This window comes from Cantharellus anzutake (assembly GCF_015039405.1).
Source record: "Cantharellus anzutake strain C23 chromosome Unknown EI90scaffold_44, whole genome shotgun sequence".
In the NCBI taxonomy this organism is placed as follows: domain Eukaryota; kingdom Fungi; phylum Basidiomycota; class Agaricomycetes; order Cantharellales; family Hydnaceae; genus Cantharellus; species Cantharellus anzutake.
This window is the reverse complement of record NW_024066994.1, coordinates 607,892-625,082: the sequence shown is the minus strand read 5'-3', so window position 1 is coordinate 625,082 and position 17,191 is coordinate 607,892. Positions and strand designations below refer to the sequence as shown.

At 48.6% G+C, this 17,191-nt stretch overlaps 6 protein-coding genes across 6 annotated transcripts; 1 reads left to right on the top strand and 5 right to left on the bottom strand.

Moving 5' to 3' along the window:
* Positions 1–70: 70 nt before the first annotated feature.
* EI90DRAFT_3156465 (uncharacterized protein) lies at positions 71–2,504 on the bottom strand. Its single transcript, XM_039066055.1, has 7 exons — positions 2,022–2,504; positions 1,662–1,955; positions 1,149–1,609; positions 884–1,086; positions 755–830; positions 405–697; positions 71–340 (listed from the first exon to the last, which is right to left on the bottom strand). Exons 1-7 carry the CDS (start codon positions 2,195–2,197, stop codon positions 206–208), a joined length of 1,638 nt encoding a protein of 545 aa, XP_038913214.1. The 5' UTR covers positions 2,198–2,504; the 3' UTR covers positions 71–205.
* A 2,128-nt stretch (positions 2,505–4,632) lies between these two features.
* EI90DRAFT_3291243 (uncharacterized protein) lies at positions 4,633–7,338 on the bottom strand. The gene is made up of 9 exons (XM_039067266.1): positions 7,026–7,338; positions 6,789–6,955; positions 6,354–6,756; positions 5,847–6,287; positions 5,640–5,787; positions 5,472–5,572; positions 5,287–5,408; positions 5,072–5,229; positions 4,633–4,992 (listed from the first exon to the last, which is right to left on the bottom strand). The coding sequence occupies exons 1-9, from the start codon at positions 7,185–7,187 to the stop codon at positions 4,841–4,843; spliced, it is 1,854 nt and encodes a 617-aa protein (XP_038913213.1). The 5' UTR covers positions 7,188–7,338; the 3' UTR covers positions 4,633–4,840.
* Positions 7,339–10,852: 3,514 nt separating this feature from the next.
* Positions 10,853–12,195, bottom strand: EI90DRAFT_1885001 (uncharacterized protein). The gene has a single exon (XM_039052306.1). It carries the CDS (start codon positions 12,104–12,106, stop codon positions 11,216–11,218), a length of 891 nt encoding a protein of 296 aa, XP_038913212.1. The 5' UTR covers positions 12,107–12,195; the 3' UTR covers positions 10,853–11,215.
* Positions 12,196–13,641, bottom strand: EI90DRAFT_1885000 (uncharacterized protein). Its single transcript, XM_039052305.1, has 2 exons — positions 12,893–13,641; positions 12,196–12,688 (listed from the first exon to the last, which is right to left on the bottom strand). Exons 1-2 carry the CDS (start codon positions 13,531–13,533, stop codon positions 12,286–12,288), a joined length of 1,044 nt encoding a protein of 347 aa, XP_038913211.1. The 5' UTR covers positions 13,534–13,641; the 3' UTR covers positions 12,196–12,285.
* Positions 13,642–14,501: 860 nt separating this feature from the next.
* On the top strand, positions 14,502–16,520 carry EI90DRAFT_3069411 (uncharacterized protein; the record flags this gene model as incomplete). The annotated part of the gene is made up of 4 exons (XM_039061160.1): positions 14,502–14,675; positions 14,870–15,212; positions 15,641–16,266; positions 16,329–16,520. The coding sequence occupies 4 exons, from the start codon at positions 14,505–14,507 to the stop codon at positions 16,338–16,340; spliced, it is 1,152 nt and encodes a 383-aa protein (XP_038913210.1). The 3' UTR covers positions 16,341–16,520.
* Positions 16,405–16,980, bottom strand: EI90DRAFT_3069410 (uncharacterized protein). The gene has a single exon (XM_039061159.1). The coding sequence runs from the start codon at positions 16,957–16,959 to the stop codon at positions 16,510–16,512; it is 450 nt and encodes a 149-aa protein (XP_038913209.1). The 5' UTR covers positions 16,960–16,980; the 3' UTR covers positions 16,405–16,509.
* Positions 16,981–17,191: the final 211 nt, after the last annotated feature.

Genomic DNA, 17,191 nt, shown 5'->3' with positions numbered 1-17,191 from the left:
CAAAAGGCCAGGTATTACAATCAGTCCATTAACGAACTCGAAATGGACAAAGGCACATTTCAATTGGCCGCCCGGACATCCCGAAATTCAAAGCTTCACAGCATTGCTAATTTTTACAAATATTACTAGCAGATCTGCGAAAGAGAAATGAAAAATACAGAAGGAATAGTTTCTGACGAGGCTTCAGGCCCAAAGGACAACCGTATCATTCTTCGACAGACTTTGGAGGTGACCACCACATCCAAAATAGCGACTTGAGAATTAAGGATGGGCTCATCAAGTCTATCGCGGGTCGATATCCGCATAACACATCGTCCAATATTACAAAGGCCTTAGCATCCTATCAAGGATTGAACATAGGCATTCACCATATTCCTGCTACCGTCCAAGAAACAAATACTCACGTGGACCACAAAGTTCACAAGAGCTGCCCAATATTTCCTGAATCCAGCACCAAACTCCAACGTGTCCCCCGCCGACGGAACGGTCGTCTTGTAACCATAATCTAACATACGGGTCGTATCAAACATGCCCTTGTCGATGGGAAGAACACGCTTGAAATAAGTATGGGAGAAGCCCGATGGCAGCTCAGCCCGAGGCACGGTGGACTTTCCTAGCATTTTATACAACGTGGAATTTAGAATAGTGGCATTGCAGAGAAGTTTGGTAACGCCTTGTCCAAAGAACGGATTCACACCTACGGAAAACCCACATATCACAGACAGAATACAAACACATAGGAAAAGGATCTCACGCATTAGGGAATCGCCGACCGCAATAAAGTTGTTCGGGATCGATTTAAGAGCGTAATCGTTCCAAGAACAGCTGTTCTGTTGATTAACTCCGCCCATCAGTGAAACATAAGTTGACTAAATGTTCATACTAGATTGTAGTGGTCCCATTTAAGAGGTTCGTCCAGCAGATTTTCACCTTTACCAGCGACCTGGAGGGTGTTGAAAAACCATTCGTCTCTACTATGACACTCCTTAGGGAACGCTTTGGCATACGACTGCCAAGCTAATTCGACGTATTGAGCTATCGTCCGAGGGCACGTCTCGACATCCCATCCACCGTACAGGAGGAGTACTGATCGCGGAAAAACGACTCGTCTGAAAAAAATCTGAATCGGGGAAGAAGTAATTACTCACGTCGATCCCCATCGATTCTCTGGTATCCAAATAACTCTCGTCCAACCTTCTCGATCATGGGGGAAACTAATCCCACGATACCACAATGTTCCCATTCTCCAAAGTCCGGATGGCGTTTAGGAAGCGATCTTGATACGCTTTCTTGAGTTTCAGGAGACAGCCGAAAAGTGGTACTGTAGTATTTAGCTTTGGGATTGTATGACGCACGCTTGAAGGGGCCCCATGCCCCGGAAGCTGCAGGCAATAGTTTCATGCCAATGGAGGAGGAACCAGAGCAATCTGCAAGCAGTGCGCATGGTATAGTTGAAATTGTTTGTGGATCATCCGAAGTACGACGGAAAGAAACCGAGCAAACTGTCTTCTCGTCGGATGAAGCTTCCGCATCAATGACAACTCCTTGTATGACCTGGAGGTTTTCACCACAATATGCAATTGAGAGGTGGCGGCAAAGGTTCTCCATACTGGATGAGGTGGGTATCGGTTCAATTTACGCGAAGGAGTGACAGCACTCACGAAAATCGCGAGCCAGCAACGTGGTGTAACCTCTTCGCTTCCAAGTCACCAAGGTATGAATTTCCCATCCACCAGTGCCTGAACGGGGGAAGTAGATACACTTCGTGCTTAGCAGCCTCCTCATCAAAATTTGAGAATAGTCCGCGAAGAATGATCAATGATGTTGACAGAAAGCCATGGAAATGAGCGCGTTGTGAAGCGCGGCCATGAAGCGTGATATCAACTTCAGGCTCAATGATAACTATCTTCTCAAAGTAATCTACCAAAATTCGCGCCGAGATATATCCCGCTAGGCTAGGAACCGATCTCTCAGTTATACGCGTTTGCAGAGGGCAAGCGTCGCGGTGAATAATTGCTCACCTGCCTCCAGCAATCACAGCGGTCCCCGGGACCTTCTGAGCGCTGGGGGTCTTCCTTAGTAGTTCAAGGTCATTCAGCACGGTCGTCGTGTTAACGAAGTAGCTTCGAAGGACCATCCATGCCGCTCGATACACTAGATAGGGGACAATTATCGCCCAGAAAACTGCGGTAGTCATCCAGGCTCCGCGAAGATAGAGAACGGATATCCTGATGGAGGAAATGGGAAGAAGAACGTCTTATAGGTCGATAGGCGGTTGCTGATCCCCGCGATATGCTAAGACCCATTAGGGATATGCTAGTGAGACCCATTAGGAAGGGAACAATAGACATTCACTCTGCGCGAAGATTCTGTATTCGGCCAGGAAAGCCGGCTAGCTTGGACGCTATCTCGACCCATCAGTCTGCGGAACATGGTCGTGCAACACTTCGCAGGTCCTGACTCGGGTTTGCATTTAAAACATTCTTGGAGGCGGTAATTTGCTGTATGAAGCAGCCGATTGAACGCGCTATTCAATCAAGGAAGGATTGCTCGGGCCGGGCTTTCCAACTTTTTACATCGCCTCAAAGTCGTATAGCAAAAAGTTAAGAAAAGGGTCCGACGAGGATAGGGACGTTCTCCCTTCATGCATTGTGCGCGTTCTTTTTGAGCTTCAGTGTTGAGACGCTGATTTGTATCTTTGAGCCAAAGCCGATTACATATGATGCGTCCGACTGGGACTCGAACTGCGCGGATGCGGGGCGAGTCTAGTACTGTTGTCTCCTCTACTTAGTGCCAACTGTGCTAGTGTGGCAACCTTGCAGCCTCGAGAAAATATTCTCGGCGTGGAACGGCCGTCAAGAGTCAGGAGTCAAAGCCGAGCGCACACCTCGTGTGACCCTGCTTGCGGAGAGCCGCTCGTTAAAGCCAGTCCAGTCCGTCTTTTCGTCCGCCGAGGGTCTCGTTCATCACCAAATGATTAGGCACCCTACGTAGAACCTCCTTGAATCGTATGTCCTGAGCTTTTTGGAAGATACCCCCTTGCTCAGCGTCTCCCGGGAGAACTGAAGATTCCTTTATGTCGGGAATCAGCTATATACTGTGGAAATGTTACGGGATTGTCTGCACGGTCTCAGAATTGGGTTAAAGACTGGGGTATAAGTGGGTTCCATCGTCTGTTATCTAGGCATTGTCAGTTGCTACTGGCGTCTCCGAGCATTAAGTTGATTTCATGTGCGTTCTCTGGCGATTCAATGGAACATTGGAGATTTTCCTGGGGGGGGGGGGCGCATCCGGTTCGCAAATCGGAGTACTCTAGATGACTCTTGTCTACTACATGGACAAGAGTTCACCAACGATGATCTGCCATGTCTTCGACTTATGGAACTCTAACTTCGGATTCCTTCTCCCCGATGAGCGTTGGTTCCCCGGTACGCTTCAAGGACTGTAGTCTCTGGGGAGCATCAGATTCACATCTGAGGCGTCCCTTTCAATCTCGTTCAATTTTTTTTTAGAGAGCTTTCACAGGGGAATCGCGACGTCGCGCCCCCCTCCCCCCGTTGGACCGTAATTTTTGCGGAACGTTGTTCGGGAATGTGCACAGCATTGCCCGAGTCTCCGATCCACCTCATTCGAAAACCATTCCTTTTGGTGGCGGAACATGAGGAGGTTTGCAATTTTGACGAAGAAATGTGAAAGTCAGAATTCGATACAACCGACTGCTGGGGGTTATCGATAGAAATCTACCTTGCTCGAGAGTAGTCATGATTAACTGTGGCTATTGAATTCTAGAAGCTGGATTTGCAGAGTCATCGAGGCGAGGCTCTTTGCATGGGAGTCATTATCTACTGAACTAAACTTCAACGACTCAGTTGACGACGGGGAAAAGATCATCTCTTTTCTCACCGGACCTCCCGCAGTGCAGTGACTCAGGGTCGACCACTCCATGTTCAGCTCCCTAACACTTATAAAGTACCGCAGAACCCGCTACCATCGGGTGGGTGATGTATGTCCCCTTTGCGAGCACGTTCCAACATCACATCTGCTCGATCGGCAAAAAAAAAAAGCGATGACATTATACACGAATATACTGGATTCATCAGCAACAACCCCCCAACCATCACCAGTACATATAACCTCATGGGAGTAAAAGGATCCAATTGGAGAATTGAGTGGTAGCCGATGAAGGAGGATGTGAATGTGATAAAGCCCTGTTTGTGGGGACTGGATTAAAAAAAGGTAAAGGTCGAACGGAACATGAGTGCATGAGAAACAATCGACCGAGAACGGGCCCGGGCGGCGCCGGGCAACAGCAACAGGTATGTATATTCCCGATATCTGTAATACGTTCGTTTTTGGGTCAATGTGCGCGGGCCCGGTTCCTGGGAGTGTTGGGTTGATCTTCGTGTTGTCGACTTGATTTGCGCTATGGAAGCTTTGACCCCCACGATCCACATTGCCTGTAGGCTACATGTAGTCGCGTCGCAGAGGCTGGTACCCCCCACTACAAATTAAAGGGGACAGCGATGAAATCACAGCTACTTCATGGCTTTTATCGCGTCACGTCTGCAGAACCACGAGTAGTATCACATTCTCGATGCATGTTCAACCGCATGAATTATAACATTTACATTTCCAAAAGTCCAAAATTGAATTGATCATGCAAGCGATGCAACTTGAGCAAGAACGTTTCGTAAGGTAGCGAAAAGATGCCCTCGGAGGAACAAAATATGTGCAAGCAAATGTAATGAAAAACGAAAACGAAAAATTGTCCCCCCCAACCAAAAAGGGAAAAGAAGAGTGGGAGAAAAAAAGAATAAACATCTGGTCAGACAGTTGGCGATCATGGAGCAGCTTTGATGATATCCGCAGCTTTCTCCGCAATTCCATATATCGTACTCGACAAATGTGCGCTCACTTGAAGAGGAAGGACCGATGCATCAACGACACGAACGTTCTTCGTATCATACACCAATAAATGACCATCGACAACACCTGAGAAAAAAAAAAAAAAAAAAAAAAGCATTATTTTCCGTTTTAGGTCGATGAGGTAAAGTCGTGCCCATTCACGTACCTCCCAACGCTCGATCCATCATGGCACATGTGGCGATAGGATGGCTCACAGGCACGAACGTCTTCTTAATCCAACTCGACCACGCCGCATCCGACCCATGCTGGGCATCATCGGGTACGACGGCAAACCCAGGTGAAGATTCGCCTTGCGTCCACCCGCTGTCCGTGAATTACGTTAGTCTCGGGTTATTTAAACTATAAGAACGCAAAACAAACCTGAGAGGGAGAGTTTGGAAGAGTCGACGAACGAAGCGACCGATGGCAACTTGGACGCTCAAGTCAAAGTCGATGGCGAACCAATTGACGGTCGTCTGTGGCTTCACGAAAGGATTGTTTGACTTTGTACGTTCACGCACGTCAAAAAACACAATTCGTTGTATATGTGCAAGATGACGACGCACCGTAATCCTGACGTTACCACGGGAGAAGGGAAGCAATGGCCAGTTTACGGTTCCAACTTTATCAGGATATCCAGTATCGGAGAAAATCTCAGCAACAGGTGCTGTTGAGGTAAACATCGTGGGGATCAATTTTTTTTTACAGTAACGGTGATGTTCAAAAAATCGTACCGTTGTTGTTGATGATAAGGTTAGCCTGAATTTGGTAGATCTTCTGCAAAGCAGACGCAGAAAGAGCATTGCTAGCTTGAGAGGAAGCCCAAGCGGACAGGGACGATTTGATATGCGTAACCATCGTCTGAGCACTGCTCCCGAATAACTGGAAGAAGAGAAATGTGAGTGGTGCCGGCATTCCAATTCTATGTACTGATTACTTACTTGATAAATATTAGGGAAAGCAATGACGTCCGATGGTCCACTACCTCCCACGTTAAAGTTCGTTCCCCTGGCACCTTGAGCAGTTAGACTCTGCTCCTGTAAATTCTTCCCAACAGTAGGAAGGTTCACGACAGATTTGATCCCAAATTGCGATAACGTGGCCGGATCGCCTATACCGGAAAGCTGGAGGAAAGCAGGAGATCCGATAGCACCCGCAGCAACGATGACCTGTTTTCGAGCGCGTGCAGTGTACCTCGCTCCGTTGGACGTACCGAACTGTACACCCGTCGCGATACGAGGGAGGGATGCGGATGGGTTGAAGATGATCTTGGTGGCTTGTTGTCCAATCAGGACCGTCCATCCTTTCCGTTGGGTCTCGAAGGGGGTGAGGTACGAGGAGGCAGATGAGGAACGATGGTCGCCATCGGAGGGGTTTATCGACTATAAGATGAACACCAAGGCACGCATCAGCAACTTGTAACGGAAGAAAGATAATAACTGGCTTACATCAGGAGTGAACGCAACACAATTCGGTTGGCCCCCATTCAAATCCCTAGATTTTGGCACCCCTAGCTTGACTACGGTATTCGCAAATGCCTTCTGCTGGGGTCCACCATACATCTTCTGTGCAAAAGCAACGTTCACAGGGCCAGAAGTTCCATGATAGCTAGCAATATAATCCGCCCCTTTGGCCCGTTGAGCGGCAGAAGGAGGGTTGAACTTTTCTGCTTTACGCATGTAGGATGAAAGAGAGGCCCAATTCCAACCTAGATTAGCGGATTGGTCTGCGGGTGAAAGAAGTTGGGTTAGGGCATCGTATTGTGCTTGTGTTCCACGCGTCCAGGCAGCACCGTTGATGGATGAGCTGCCGCCCAAAGTCTTTCCCCTTATGTGATGCTCAGCGTTGGGCCTTGTAGTAGTAAACGTGAGGAGGGAACTCACGCCCGGATAGTCTTTCCACCATCAGCGGGGTAACTCCAGTCGAGAGAAGTGAAGAAGGCTTGTCCATATTTGTAAATGTCGAACACGCGAGGATCTTTTCGATCATCCTTTCCGGCTTCGATGACGAGGACGGTGACTGCTGGGTTTTGCGTGAGGCGTCCAGCAACCTAAAGACTCGGACGGCGCCGGAATGAGAACCAATTACATGTCAATAAACGGGTAAGCTCTCTCTCTCACCGTCAATCCCGCCAAACCGCCGCCAACGACAATATAGTCATATGTTTTGTTGGAAACGAGCTTTGGGTCAGAGACGACAACGGCGGCGCGTGCAAGTGACGCGAGATACAACGAAGCGACGAGGCTGAGAATGAGTCTGGCTGCTGCAGAAGGAACCACCATTTGGGAAGCGGGGAAGTGGGGGGATGGGGGTGTGTGTGTGCGTGTTTAAGAACGTCACTCAAAGAACACGTTCACCACGCGTTTAGACCTAATAAACGTTTACGAACGTCCTTGACGTAAAAGGAGAAAAAGCGGTGTTTCCGCGCGAGAGGTTCATTTAGCATTGACGCGGATGTCAACAGCCGGTGCCTGAATCTTCCTCATTTGAGCATTACCCGTACGTACATAATACCTAAACTAGCGCCCGTGATCGATTTATTTTCGTGCACTTGCTTGGCCTTCATAACTCGCCTATGACTCGCCCTCTGTTCCCTCGATGCATTCCGACTCCTCCTTGAGCGATTCAAAAGCCTAAACCGCCCTAGGCAGGATCCCAGCCTCTACTGCAGTACTGACACCCAGTTCTGCACAAGGAATACATACGTAACACGATGGGGTTATTTTTAGATCGACTGTCAACCTCATCCACTGCAGGTTTCTTGGGAATTCTTTGCTGTACCCGCTGTCAGCCTCACCGCATGCACGCCCGTCCAGTCATGCCGATCTAGCGGTTCCCTGCTCTCGCAGATCCTAGTCCGGCAATTCTACAAGTCGGTTGGTTCCCCACGCGGCTGTTTAGGTAAGGTGAAGGCCTTGTGACCTTCGGTTACTTACCACGAGGGGTTTCACTTCTATTTGCTTTTCGGCCTTTGCCTTTCGGTCGCTTCCGTTTGGTTTACCTCTCTCTTTGTCTGTGCGTTTATCTTCCTCAGCGTTACCCTCCTTCATCCCCTTCCCTGTGTATATTACCAGGTCGCCTCTATTCAAAAAGTCGTATGCTGCCTGTGATAATCATCACTCAACGTTTCTTCCAGATGGTCCATACATGGCGGTGTCACACAGTGACCGAACGTTCTTCGAAATCCTCTGGGATGGGAAAGTCGCGGCGATTAGTTGATAAATTCAGTCGGACAAATACCGTGATTCCAATGAATCTGCGTCTTGACCGATCTACTTATTCTACTCTAGACTTTGATCGATTCTTACTCCAACTGTAGGCTTTCCCCAGATCAATAATACCTTTCAACCCATAGGCTCCACATCATTTCGAGACCTAGGAACCAATGGATTTCACCGAGTTCCTTCATTTTGAACGCCTTCATCGTTAGAAATAAATCGTCATCATATATAGGAGTTTCTTTCCCTTCCCACGATAGACAAACATGCGTGGTCCGAGTCGCACCGCAGAAATCCAAGACTCTTCTCCAATTTCCAGACCAACACCATAATCGGGCACTTTAGAGGCTTCGCGAGCGTGGAACGAGAAGGCGAAGGAAGAGTTTGATTTCTTCGGTGTGATTCCGATTGCACTCTTTGTCTACCATTGGCAGGGGAACCAAACTCTGCATCATCGTGCTCGATGTCGACGACCTTTCTAACGATCCCAAACTTCTTAACCTCGAAAGTTTCAACTGATGAAGGTGTCCAAATTGAAGGATCCTGGTGGTTCTTAGGTCTTAAAATGACCACGGGTGCCCTGCCAGACTTGCATATTCTTACGCGGTTTGGTCTCGCTAACTCCTGTTCCACTTTGCATCTAACTTTAAACTCCCTCAACTCAACACTCCTGAAGTCAGCATCCATGACTATCAATCTTGAGTCGATAGCGTTATGTACGCGATGCTAGGCACACGTCCTGATATTGCATATTCGGCCATACTAAGTCAATATTCTGCTCACAAAGGAGCACCTCACCACCGTCAATCGTATATTTAGATGCTTCAATCATTCGCAAAGCTCCAAGTTAGTGTACATACAACAGCAACGATTGAGGTATCTAAATATGTGATTGATGGCGACGCGATGATGTGGATTCTCCCATCGTAAATACATTTCTCCTGAAGGAAGCCTCATTGTTCAGAGATACATTTATTTAAGGATGATGGAATGCACTGTGCATTCGTTCTCTGTGCTATCAGGCAGCCAGGTTCCCGACGACAGATCAGAATATCAGCAAGACCAGCTCCTTCGCGATTCTGGCTCAGGTCTTCATGCAGACGACACCGATGCATCATTCAAATCGTATTTACACTTCAGTCAAAGTCTAGCTTGTACCCGTTTTGATGCTCGGCAATGGATTTACTTTGGTGTGCAGGACTATCTGCCGATATATTTTGTCCGGTTGAACAGAACCACAAGAAGAGCCATTTGGAATGAATTGTTGAGGCTGGCGACGGGGAAGCGTAGACTTTGCGAAGATAGCAGATTCCTGGTGCTTGGGCACCTAATTATGTGCCTAAAAATAAGTATAGGTGACATGATTGATGACCGCAAATGCTTTCGGCCTGTTGTTATGAAATCCTGTAAGTTCGACTTCCATGATTAGTCTGGGTCCTATTGCTCTCAGCAGAGCCTTAGGTCGTTGTGTGTTACACCAAGACCCATCTTTGGCAAAATGAGAGAGTGGGTCTGTTGGACATGAGCTTGCACAGAAGCGGCCAAGTTAACCGGCGGCGGGTTTCGCCGTCGATTTGTTCCATGAATGCGATTACAGAACCGACGACGGCGTGAAGCCGGAAGCTACTATGAAGCTTCACTTTTTTTCCGTACCTGAGCGTCACTAGATTTGGCCTTGACATTTGAGTAGTTAATCAGTCTTGTAGGCGAAGCCACCGACTCAGTATTTGTGAAATCCCCATCTATCAAAGCTGTTGCTAGTTGGTAGCGATCAGCCCCACTCTGGCCAAGAGTTGGGTAAGGAGCTAGTGTCGGTGTACTGCATGAAATGATCGGCGAGTGCCTCTAGACCCCATCAGGTTTGGATCGTTTGCGCCTTATAGCTGCATTGATGTGCTCGGAGAAGCAAGGTGAGAGAATCTGGGGCAAGGGATATTTAATTCAACGGTTGAGATTATTCTTTCCGCCAGTTCGTGCTGTTGAAGCACCAGCTCAGCAGGCTACGGCTCGATTGGGACGGCGGTTAATTCTTAAGATAATATTCTCTAGGTAGTACTCCAAGCCTTGGGTGCTACCGGCCCTCAATCTCTCGAATTAGCCAACTGGCACAACAGTCGTCTATCCCTCGCATCATTGCATTTTTTTTTTTGCCAGTCCCCGCCGCCGCCGTTCTAGACCCAGGAACCCCCCTAGCCGCACACTGCAGGTTCCCCGCGCGATTACCCCCAGATCATGGCCCAAGCCGCTGGTGGAGTCGTCTTAATCCGACCATCATATCGATCCATCAATTATGGGGCGTGTTGACAGAACTAGTGCCTTTCGTCGGTTAGACGACGCCGTCTTCGATGTGTACAAGGAAGCTACATAGAAAGCCAGATGGACTACCCGAATTCGACCGTAAGAACCTGTTACTGTATTCATTGTGGTCGAGCTGACCCTACACGTGTGCTTCTATCTAGCCATACGACTTGCCATTTGCCTCAGATGCAGGGCCGTCAGCTCCCAGCTTCATTAATTTATGATCGGATTCCGAAATTATCTATGACGTTGTTCCATTCGAAATGATATAGCTACCCTTGAGGCATTTGTGGATCCGAACGGTCGCACGTACCCATTTCTTGATCCTAACAGGAGTTATCAACGCGAGTCACGCACGCGTTTAGCCTTGTGCGGCAGCTCTGGTATTTCGCGGCAATTTTCTCGGTGCTAGTACGTTCATAGAGAAACAATACACCGATGTATCCCATCCATACTAAATCTCTAACCTGCAGCGAGTGGTTTGGCGACGTCATCTTTACAGGATCCTCGCGAATCACTGATAATAAAGCCATAAGGACTACACAAAAGCTGACAAAGGGAAGACAGACTAATGTGGGAGTACATTGATAATACGAAGAGGGTTGTACCGGCCGAAACCAAGGAGAATAAAGAAAGCGATTCGGAACGCGACGAAGATAGAATAAAATAAGTAGGATAGAAGTCAAAGAAACAGAGTAAACCCAAGGAAGCAGCTGAAGAAAAAAGAGAAGAGCTGCGAATGAAAGGACCCAAGTGTCGACACGTGGGTTGTTGCATTTTGGACTTCGTCAGGATTACGTCGAACTCTCGAACGACAACTCCCATGTCCCGGTATCCACATTTTCATCGCCCAGTGGGAGCATATTTGAGTCCTTGATCTGTAACGTAATCGGTGCGCCTTCCGTAGAAGATGAAGAAATTAATGAAGGGGTCGGGCTCGAGCATTGGTTTAATGACCAGAAAGGATACGTGAAGCTGTTGGGGGAGTCTGCTGATTGTTCCCCACCAAACTCCGATGCTAACGGAGCTGAAGCGAGGGAGGAAGGGATTGTGGATGTCTGAAGCGTCAAAGAGTTCTGTTTTTTGCGTAGATGCACAGTGAGCGATTTCGTCTCCATGTTGATCATCTCATTCACCGAATCGGAGGCATCGGGCGCCGGGCGAAAGTGCAGATCGAATACGTACGAGTCCCTAACAGATGAAGTGGTTTCCTCCACGCGTTTCACGATCGAGACCTCGACCTTATTCGACCCGAACTCGGTACCGAAGTTTGACGACAAAGTAGATGGTGACGATGGCAGTATAGGGGAGTGGATGGATGTGGGGAATGGAGGTGAAACTTCCAACCCAGAGGCATAGTCCAAATCCGGACTATCAAGTGAGCTGTAACCGTACGACCTGGGAAATAGCGGGGAGGATCCCACAACATCGTCCAAGCCCCATTCACTCTTCACCTTGCTACCGCTAGTAACATCTGCTGCGCCTTGGGAAGGAGTCAGTGGGGAATTCGGCGGCTTGCCGAGTAAAGTATCCATGGAGAAATCAAAGGGCGCTGATGGGGCGATGCCCGAGGGTGCAGAGGGTGCAGCAAAAGAGAAAGCAGATGGCGCGAAGCCTGTGCCGCGTGCAACCCGCGCGCGCGCGGCACCAGAGGGCCCAGAAGAAAGAAAGGAGAGCGACATCATGAGGACCTAGCAACGAAAACCATCACGGGAAATGTATCCATGTGAAATGGATAGAGAATTTTGATGTCAGAAGGGGCAATATTGCACATGGAGATGCATGTGACGAGGATTGTGTGAAAATTTATTGGGTAGCAACAGTCAAGGAGTTTCGCAGAAGATGTAGATCAGCGACTTGGACACTACTTGGATGCCTGAGATGAAGAACTCACCATGAACGCGACGCTACCGTGGGATTTATCTTTATCCTTCGTCATCCCGCCTGAACAGGTGACAGCACTGGACGAAGAAACTGAAGAAGTATCATCGTCGTCGTCCGATTCGACCCCAGGGGGCGGGGGGATAGAAGCCAACGAAACCGCACTCGGTGACGCTGTTAAACTCTTAGTGAATGACGGTCTCGGGGGTGAAGTAGAATCCAGCAATGCCTCTTGCAGCTCCCGGATTCGTTGTTGGAGCGCTTGTTCCCTCGCTGCGGACTCTCGTAGCTGGGCACGAAGAGCTTCGTTTTCAGAGGTGTCCCGTAGTTGGGGCGGGGCATTTTGTCGGAGCCTGGCATTTTCTGCTTCAAGAGCTTTGACTCGTCTAGGGGAGAGATCGGAGACCATCAGTACGAGGAAGAAAGAGGGATCTGAATGACTTCAGAAAGGGAGTTCTAATCGACGGGAACAGATAGTAATGTATAGAATGCAGGGTGAGAATGGCCCATTCAGTTGAGGCACAAAAGTGTGGAGAAAAAAGGCAATGAAATAGAATTTGCGGTGTCGGCGAGGATAGAAATATACTCACCCCTCCATAGCTTCGAATTCCTCCCTTTTGCGCTGACGGGATAGAAAAGCCGCGGCCCTATTTTTCACGAGACGGGCTTCGCGTTTGTTAAGTCCAGTGACATCTGGTGGTACCCAGTCCTTTGTACTGATGGGTCCAGATGGTGCGGCCCGTGATCTTTTCGGGGGCGGAGGCGTAGAGCTGCTCGCCGAACCGCCACAGTGTTGGGTTGATGTTGATGGACAATCTGAACCGCGTTTTTTGGATTGAATTTCGTGATGCTGTGCAGAATTTTGTTGTTGAGTAGGTGGAGGGTGCTGGGCATGGAACGAGAGGGAATCAGGCTGGACCACCGAACCCGATGAAACAGTAGGAGTCTGGAGGGAGAAAGAGGGCGGTAAGATGTGCGACATTGGCATGCAGTGCTGCTGCGGCGCTAGCTGTTGCTGTTGCGGCATAAAGTGGGAGAACATCGAGCCATGACTGGATGGCGAAAGGGGGACCTGGTAGTCCACCTCCTGCTCTGATGGTGGGGGCGAGAGATAAGAGGAGAGGTGGGTAACGACAGGAGAGGAAGTCATGTAAGGTGTCTGCATGTCCATTGGTTCGGGTGAATCCAGACGAATGTAGGAAAGTAGAAGCGAGGGTGAGAGGGGACGCATCTCCAGCAACTCAGGCTTGAGGTCACTTTTAAAGAATACAAGAGACGAGAAGGCAGAGCTCAAAACTAAAGTCGAGAAGATGGATGATATTCGACCAGGAAGGTCACGTGCACTAGTTGAGATAATTAAATTTAAATATTCGATCTTGCAATATTAATACAACATGACTGGGCATCAATTGTTGAGGGTGGAAAGTTGTCTGATGAGGATCGCTATTACCATGGTTTTTTTATGTTAGGTTCATTTGTATTACTACCTGAATAATTACTTAGTGATCTAGTCAACCATTCCGACGACTCTCCATCCCCGGAACAACCGTAAAAATATTCAGGTTTTAATCTGACCTTGGTGCAGACAGTCGTATCGCTAAAATGTCAAGCAACTTCGTCCTGCTTCGTCGTTCTAATCTCGCTCGCCTATGCTTTCTACACACCAAATCAACAGATGGAGGCTTAATTTCCACGTCTTGCCCAAACCACTTGCTAATCGAGGGATCCCATGTCACAAATTCGATGAGTGTATGGTTCAGGGCTCTCCGATCAGAATGATACCTCTCGCGCTCTTGTGCATAAATTCTTCTAAAAAAAAGAAAAGCAAAGGAAAATCCGCTCACGTGATAAACTGTCCGGAAGCCAAATTTGGACACGAAACTCTCCCCCTCGTCCAACTTTGGGCCGTTCTCCAGTGCTTCTCTATCAGCTGGACGCGTTCATTTGACCAGTTTGAGCCCTCCTCCACCCGATAAGTATCGTATGCTTCGATCTGGAAAATCCTTGCCGAATCCCGCTTCGTTTTACACCCGTTTTTGCCTTTCCGGCCGTTCACTCCGCCGTCAGCTCTCCTGTTCCCCGACATGCTTCGCTGATAAGGAAGAACTGCTCGCAGATGGCTTCGATAAAGAGCTACCTGATAAACCCTCAATTGTGCTAGAACAACTCCATGTTGACACTAACTTCGAATTGACACCACCAATGAAACCCTCGCCAGAGCCATCGATTCCTGTTCCTTCTGTTGCCGAGCCATCCAAGTACCACGCGTCCATCCTTGTGGACGACAAAGTTAGGACGTTATCTAATCTTCTAGCTATCATCCATGAAACTGAGAAGCGCTATGGGCATATTTTTGAGTACCGGTGTCCGACAGTGAGTATGCGCTTTATTTTAGCATTGCTCCACAATTTCGCTGGCTTAGGACAATGTTTCCGGACACCATGATTCTCTCCCGAATTTTCGCGCCTCAGAGCGAGTCTCAATCCTTTCTTTTCCATGCAGTATTTTGTGATTTTATCGCATATAGTCATTCACATGGTTCATACGCACTCACCCAGGATACCTAGGACTTTGATTCGACCCGCTTTGGCTTCCGTATCTTCCTCCGGTTTCGTGATGCAAGCTCTATCGAGAGGCTCGGTCCTAAATCTCTGACTGGGTATCATGTCCATGTCCCCCATAGAACCAACACAGCACACAAGCCAGAAGGCGAAGGATTGGCCGACTTATTGGGTTTTGCTCAGTCTCGCATGCCTGAGAAAGAGAATCGGGGAGAAGTGTCTGCGATCCCTGTTGACTCGGACGTGTTGCAGGGAAAATCTGTGCAGCGAACGACTGCCCCTGACGTCGATCCAAGCCTGAACACAAACAAGGATCTGTTGTTTGTTCGAATACAAGCCATGGATGAATGTACGTTCAATTGCCTCACATTTCTGGAATACGTGAGCTGACGAGTTTCGCCCCCTTCATGCTAACCTTTTCCCCCCCATTTCTGAAATATTTATGGGGCTTTCCTGCTTCCATTCCATCCCTCCCCGTTGCTTTTCCAAATGCTGTGAAATGCCTGTCCCGCTTATCTCTTCGGCTTCCAACTTGCGGCCTGTGGTCTCATGCCTCCTAAATGTGGCCAACGGGCTCATGAACGGGATATCGTTCCTTGCTTCGGATGATTAACACTTCATCGCTTATTCTTTAATGATTCTACCGTCGGTCGAATCTGATCCGCGGTGCAATGATTCCCCCTCTGGCTCGTTCATTCCTCGGATCTGTCTTCGTGCCACCCTCATCATGCCTACCTTTCCACCATCACGGTGTTTCTTCCTCTCTTCGACTGGCAGCTCAAAAGACCCAATTCGCACGTGCACGTCCTCACGAGGACAGGCTCCGGGTACGGCATATGGCCATGCTTTTCAGCGGTTTCCAAGGCTTTGCTGCTGAGCCCACTCCGACAATGACGAATGCTCAAAAGCATTGGACATGGTGTGCGCGAAATCTTGGCGTAAAACCATACCCTGTCCCTTCGAGGGGATCCAGAGTAGATCGTGTCACCCCGAAACCAGGAAGGCAGGTACAGAAAGCGGGAGAGCGAGGTCGGAGAAGCAGTGCCTCGAGTGCCAGCGACGTTATTAGAGGAGCGGAACCCATCTTAACAGAACCTTTACTTACTCTGGAGAGTTTGAAGAGCACGACACCGTTGGGGGATCCCTTGAGCGCTGCAGAACTAGAGAAAGAGAATGCATTGAAGAAGGTGGCTCTGAGACACGCGATGGCTCAGGCTCCGTCGCTTGAGCCGCAGAAAGGAAAGGGGGAGAAGAAAGAGAAGAACGAGAAAGATGAGAAGGTCATGGATGAGGATACAACAGAAACGAAAAGAGTGCAGTTGGTGAATACTCTGAATCAGACGATACAGCAGGGTGGAGGTCTGGCGAAAGCGTATTACAGGCGGCAGAAGCAGGCGCTCGGGGTATGATGGTGCTCACATCTCTTCGGTATTGGCCCGCCTGACGGACGATTTCCTTTCAATAGAGATCAAAGTAGACTGGACATTTCGGCTCCGAATCTGAGCAAACCTTGACAGTCGATAGCAGTGACAGGAAGCAATTCAATCTTCTATTAAAATAATCTGCGAGCCTCAGTCAGCTCTGTCACTACTACAAATGTACAATTGTGTATGTTTGCTTCCCACGCATGGTAGTGGGACTTTGCGTCAATCATGATGAGTTGACAAAGAAAGTCGTGATGTTCTTGCCTCCGAGTTGAGTTTTGACCTTGCGAGTGGGCGAAGGAATCGTATTGTTCTTCTGCAATTATTCAACGTCATGTTCATCCACGTCGTAAACGTACCGTTCGCATGAACAATAAGTTTGCCCACCAATTTGTTACATTCCAATGGCGAGTACTTTCGAATGGAATAACTTGGTGAGTTCAAAATGGGTGTCGATCCGTTGGGATATATGAATAAATATAATCTAGGGGTGATGACGATGCTGGCAGATACCTTCAACTGCCGATCTTGTGCTGATGCCTTGTCGGTTTCATGTAGAAACATCAACACCCATTTTTTGACCGTGTTTATTGCCGCAATGCGTGTCTTTGTGTCGAAAAGATCGAACCCCTGGTTTCCCGAAAAATTGAACATCGGGCCTGGATGTGTCATCAGCTGAAGCAGAATATTGAGAGAGCGCAACATACTGAGGCTTGGCGCATTAGTCAGTGAACACGCTGAGGCAGCTAGCTCGAGTAAGTGTAGGAGCCAGAAGTCGCGTGTTGATCCCTGACATCGCCAGTCGGCAGGGACTCGAAATCCGATAAACACCAGTCCTCAGATTTCTGGCTGCCTTGCACGCCGTCTTCATCATACCACTCCTCATCCTAGCACAGCGAGGCTT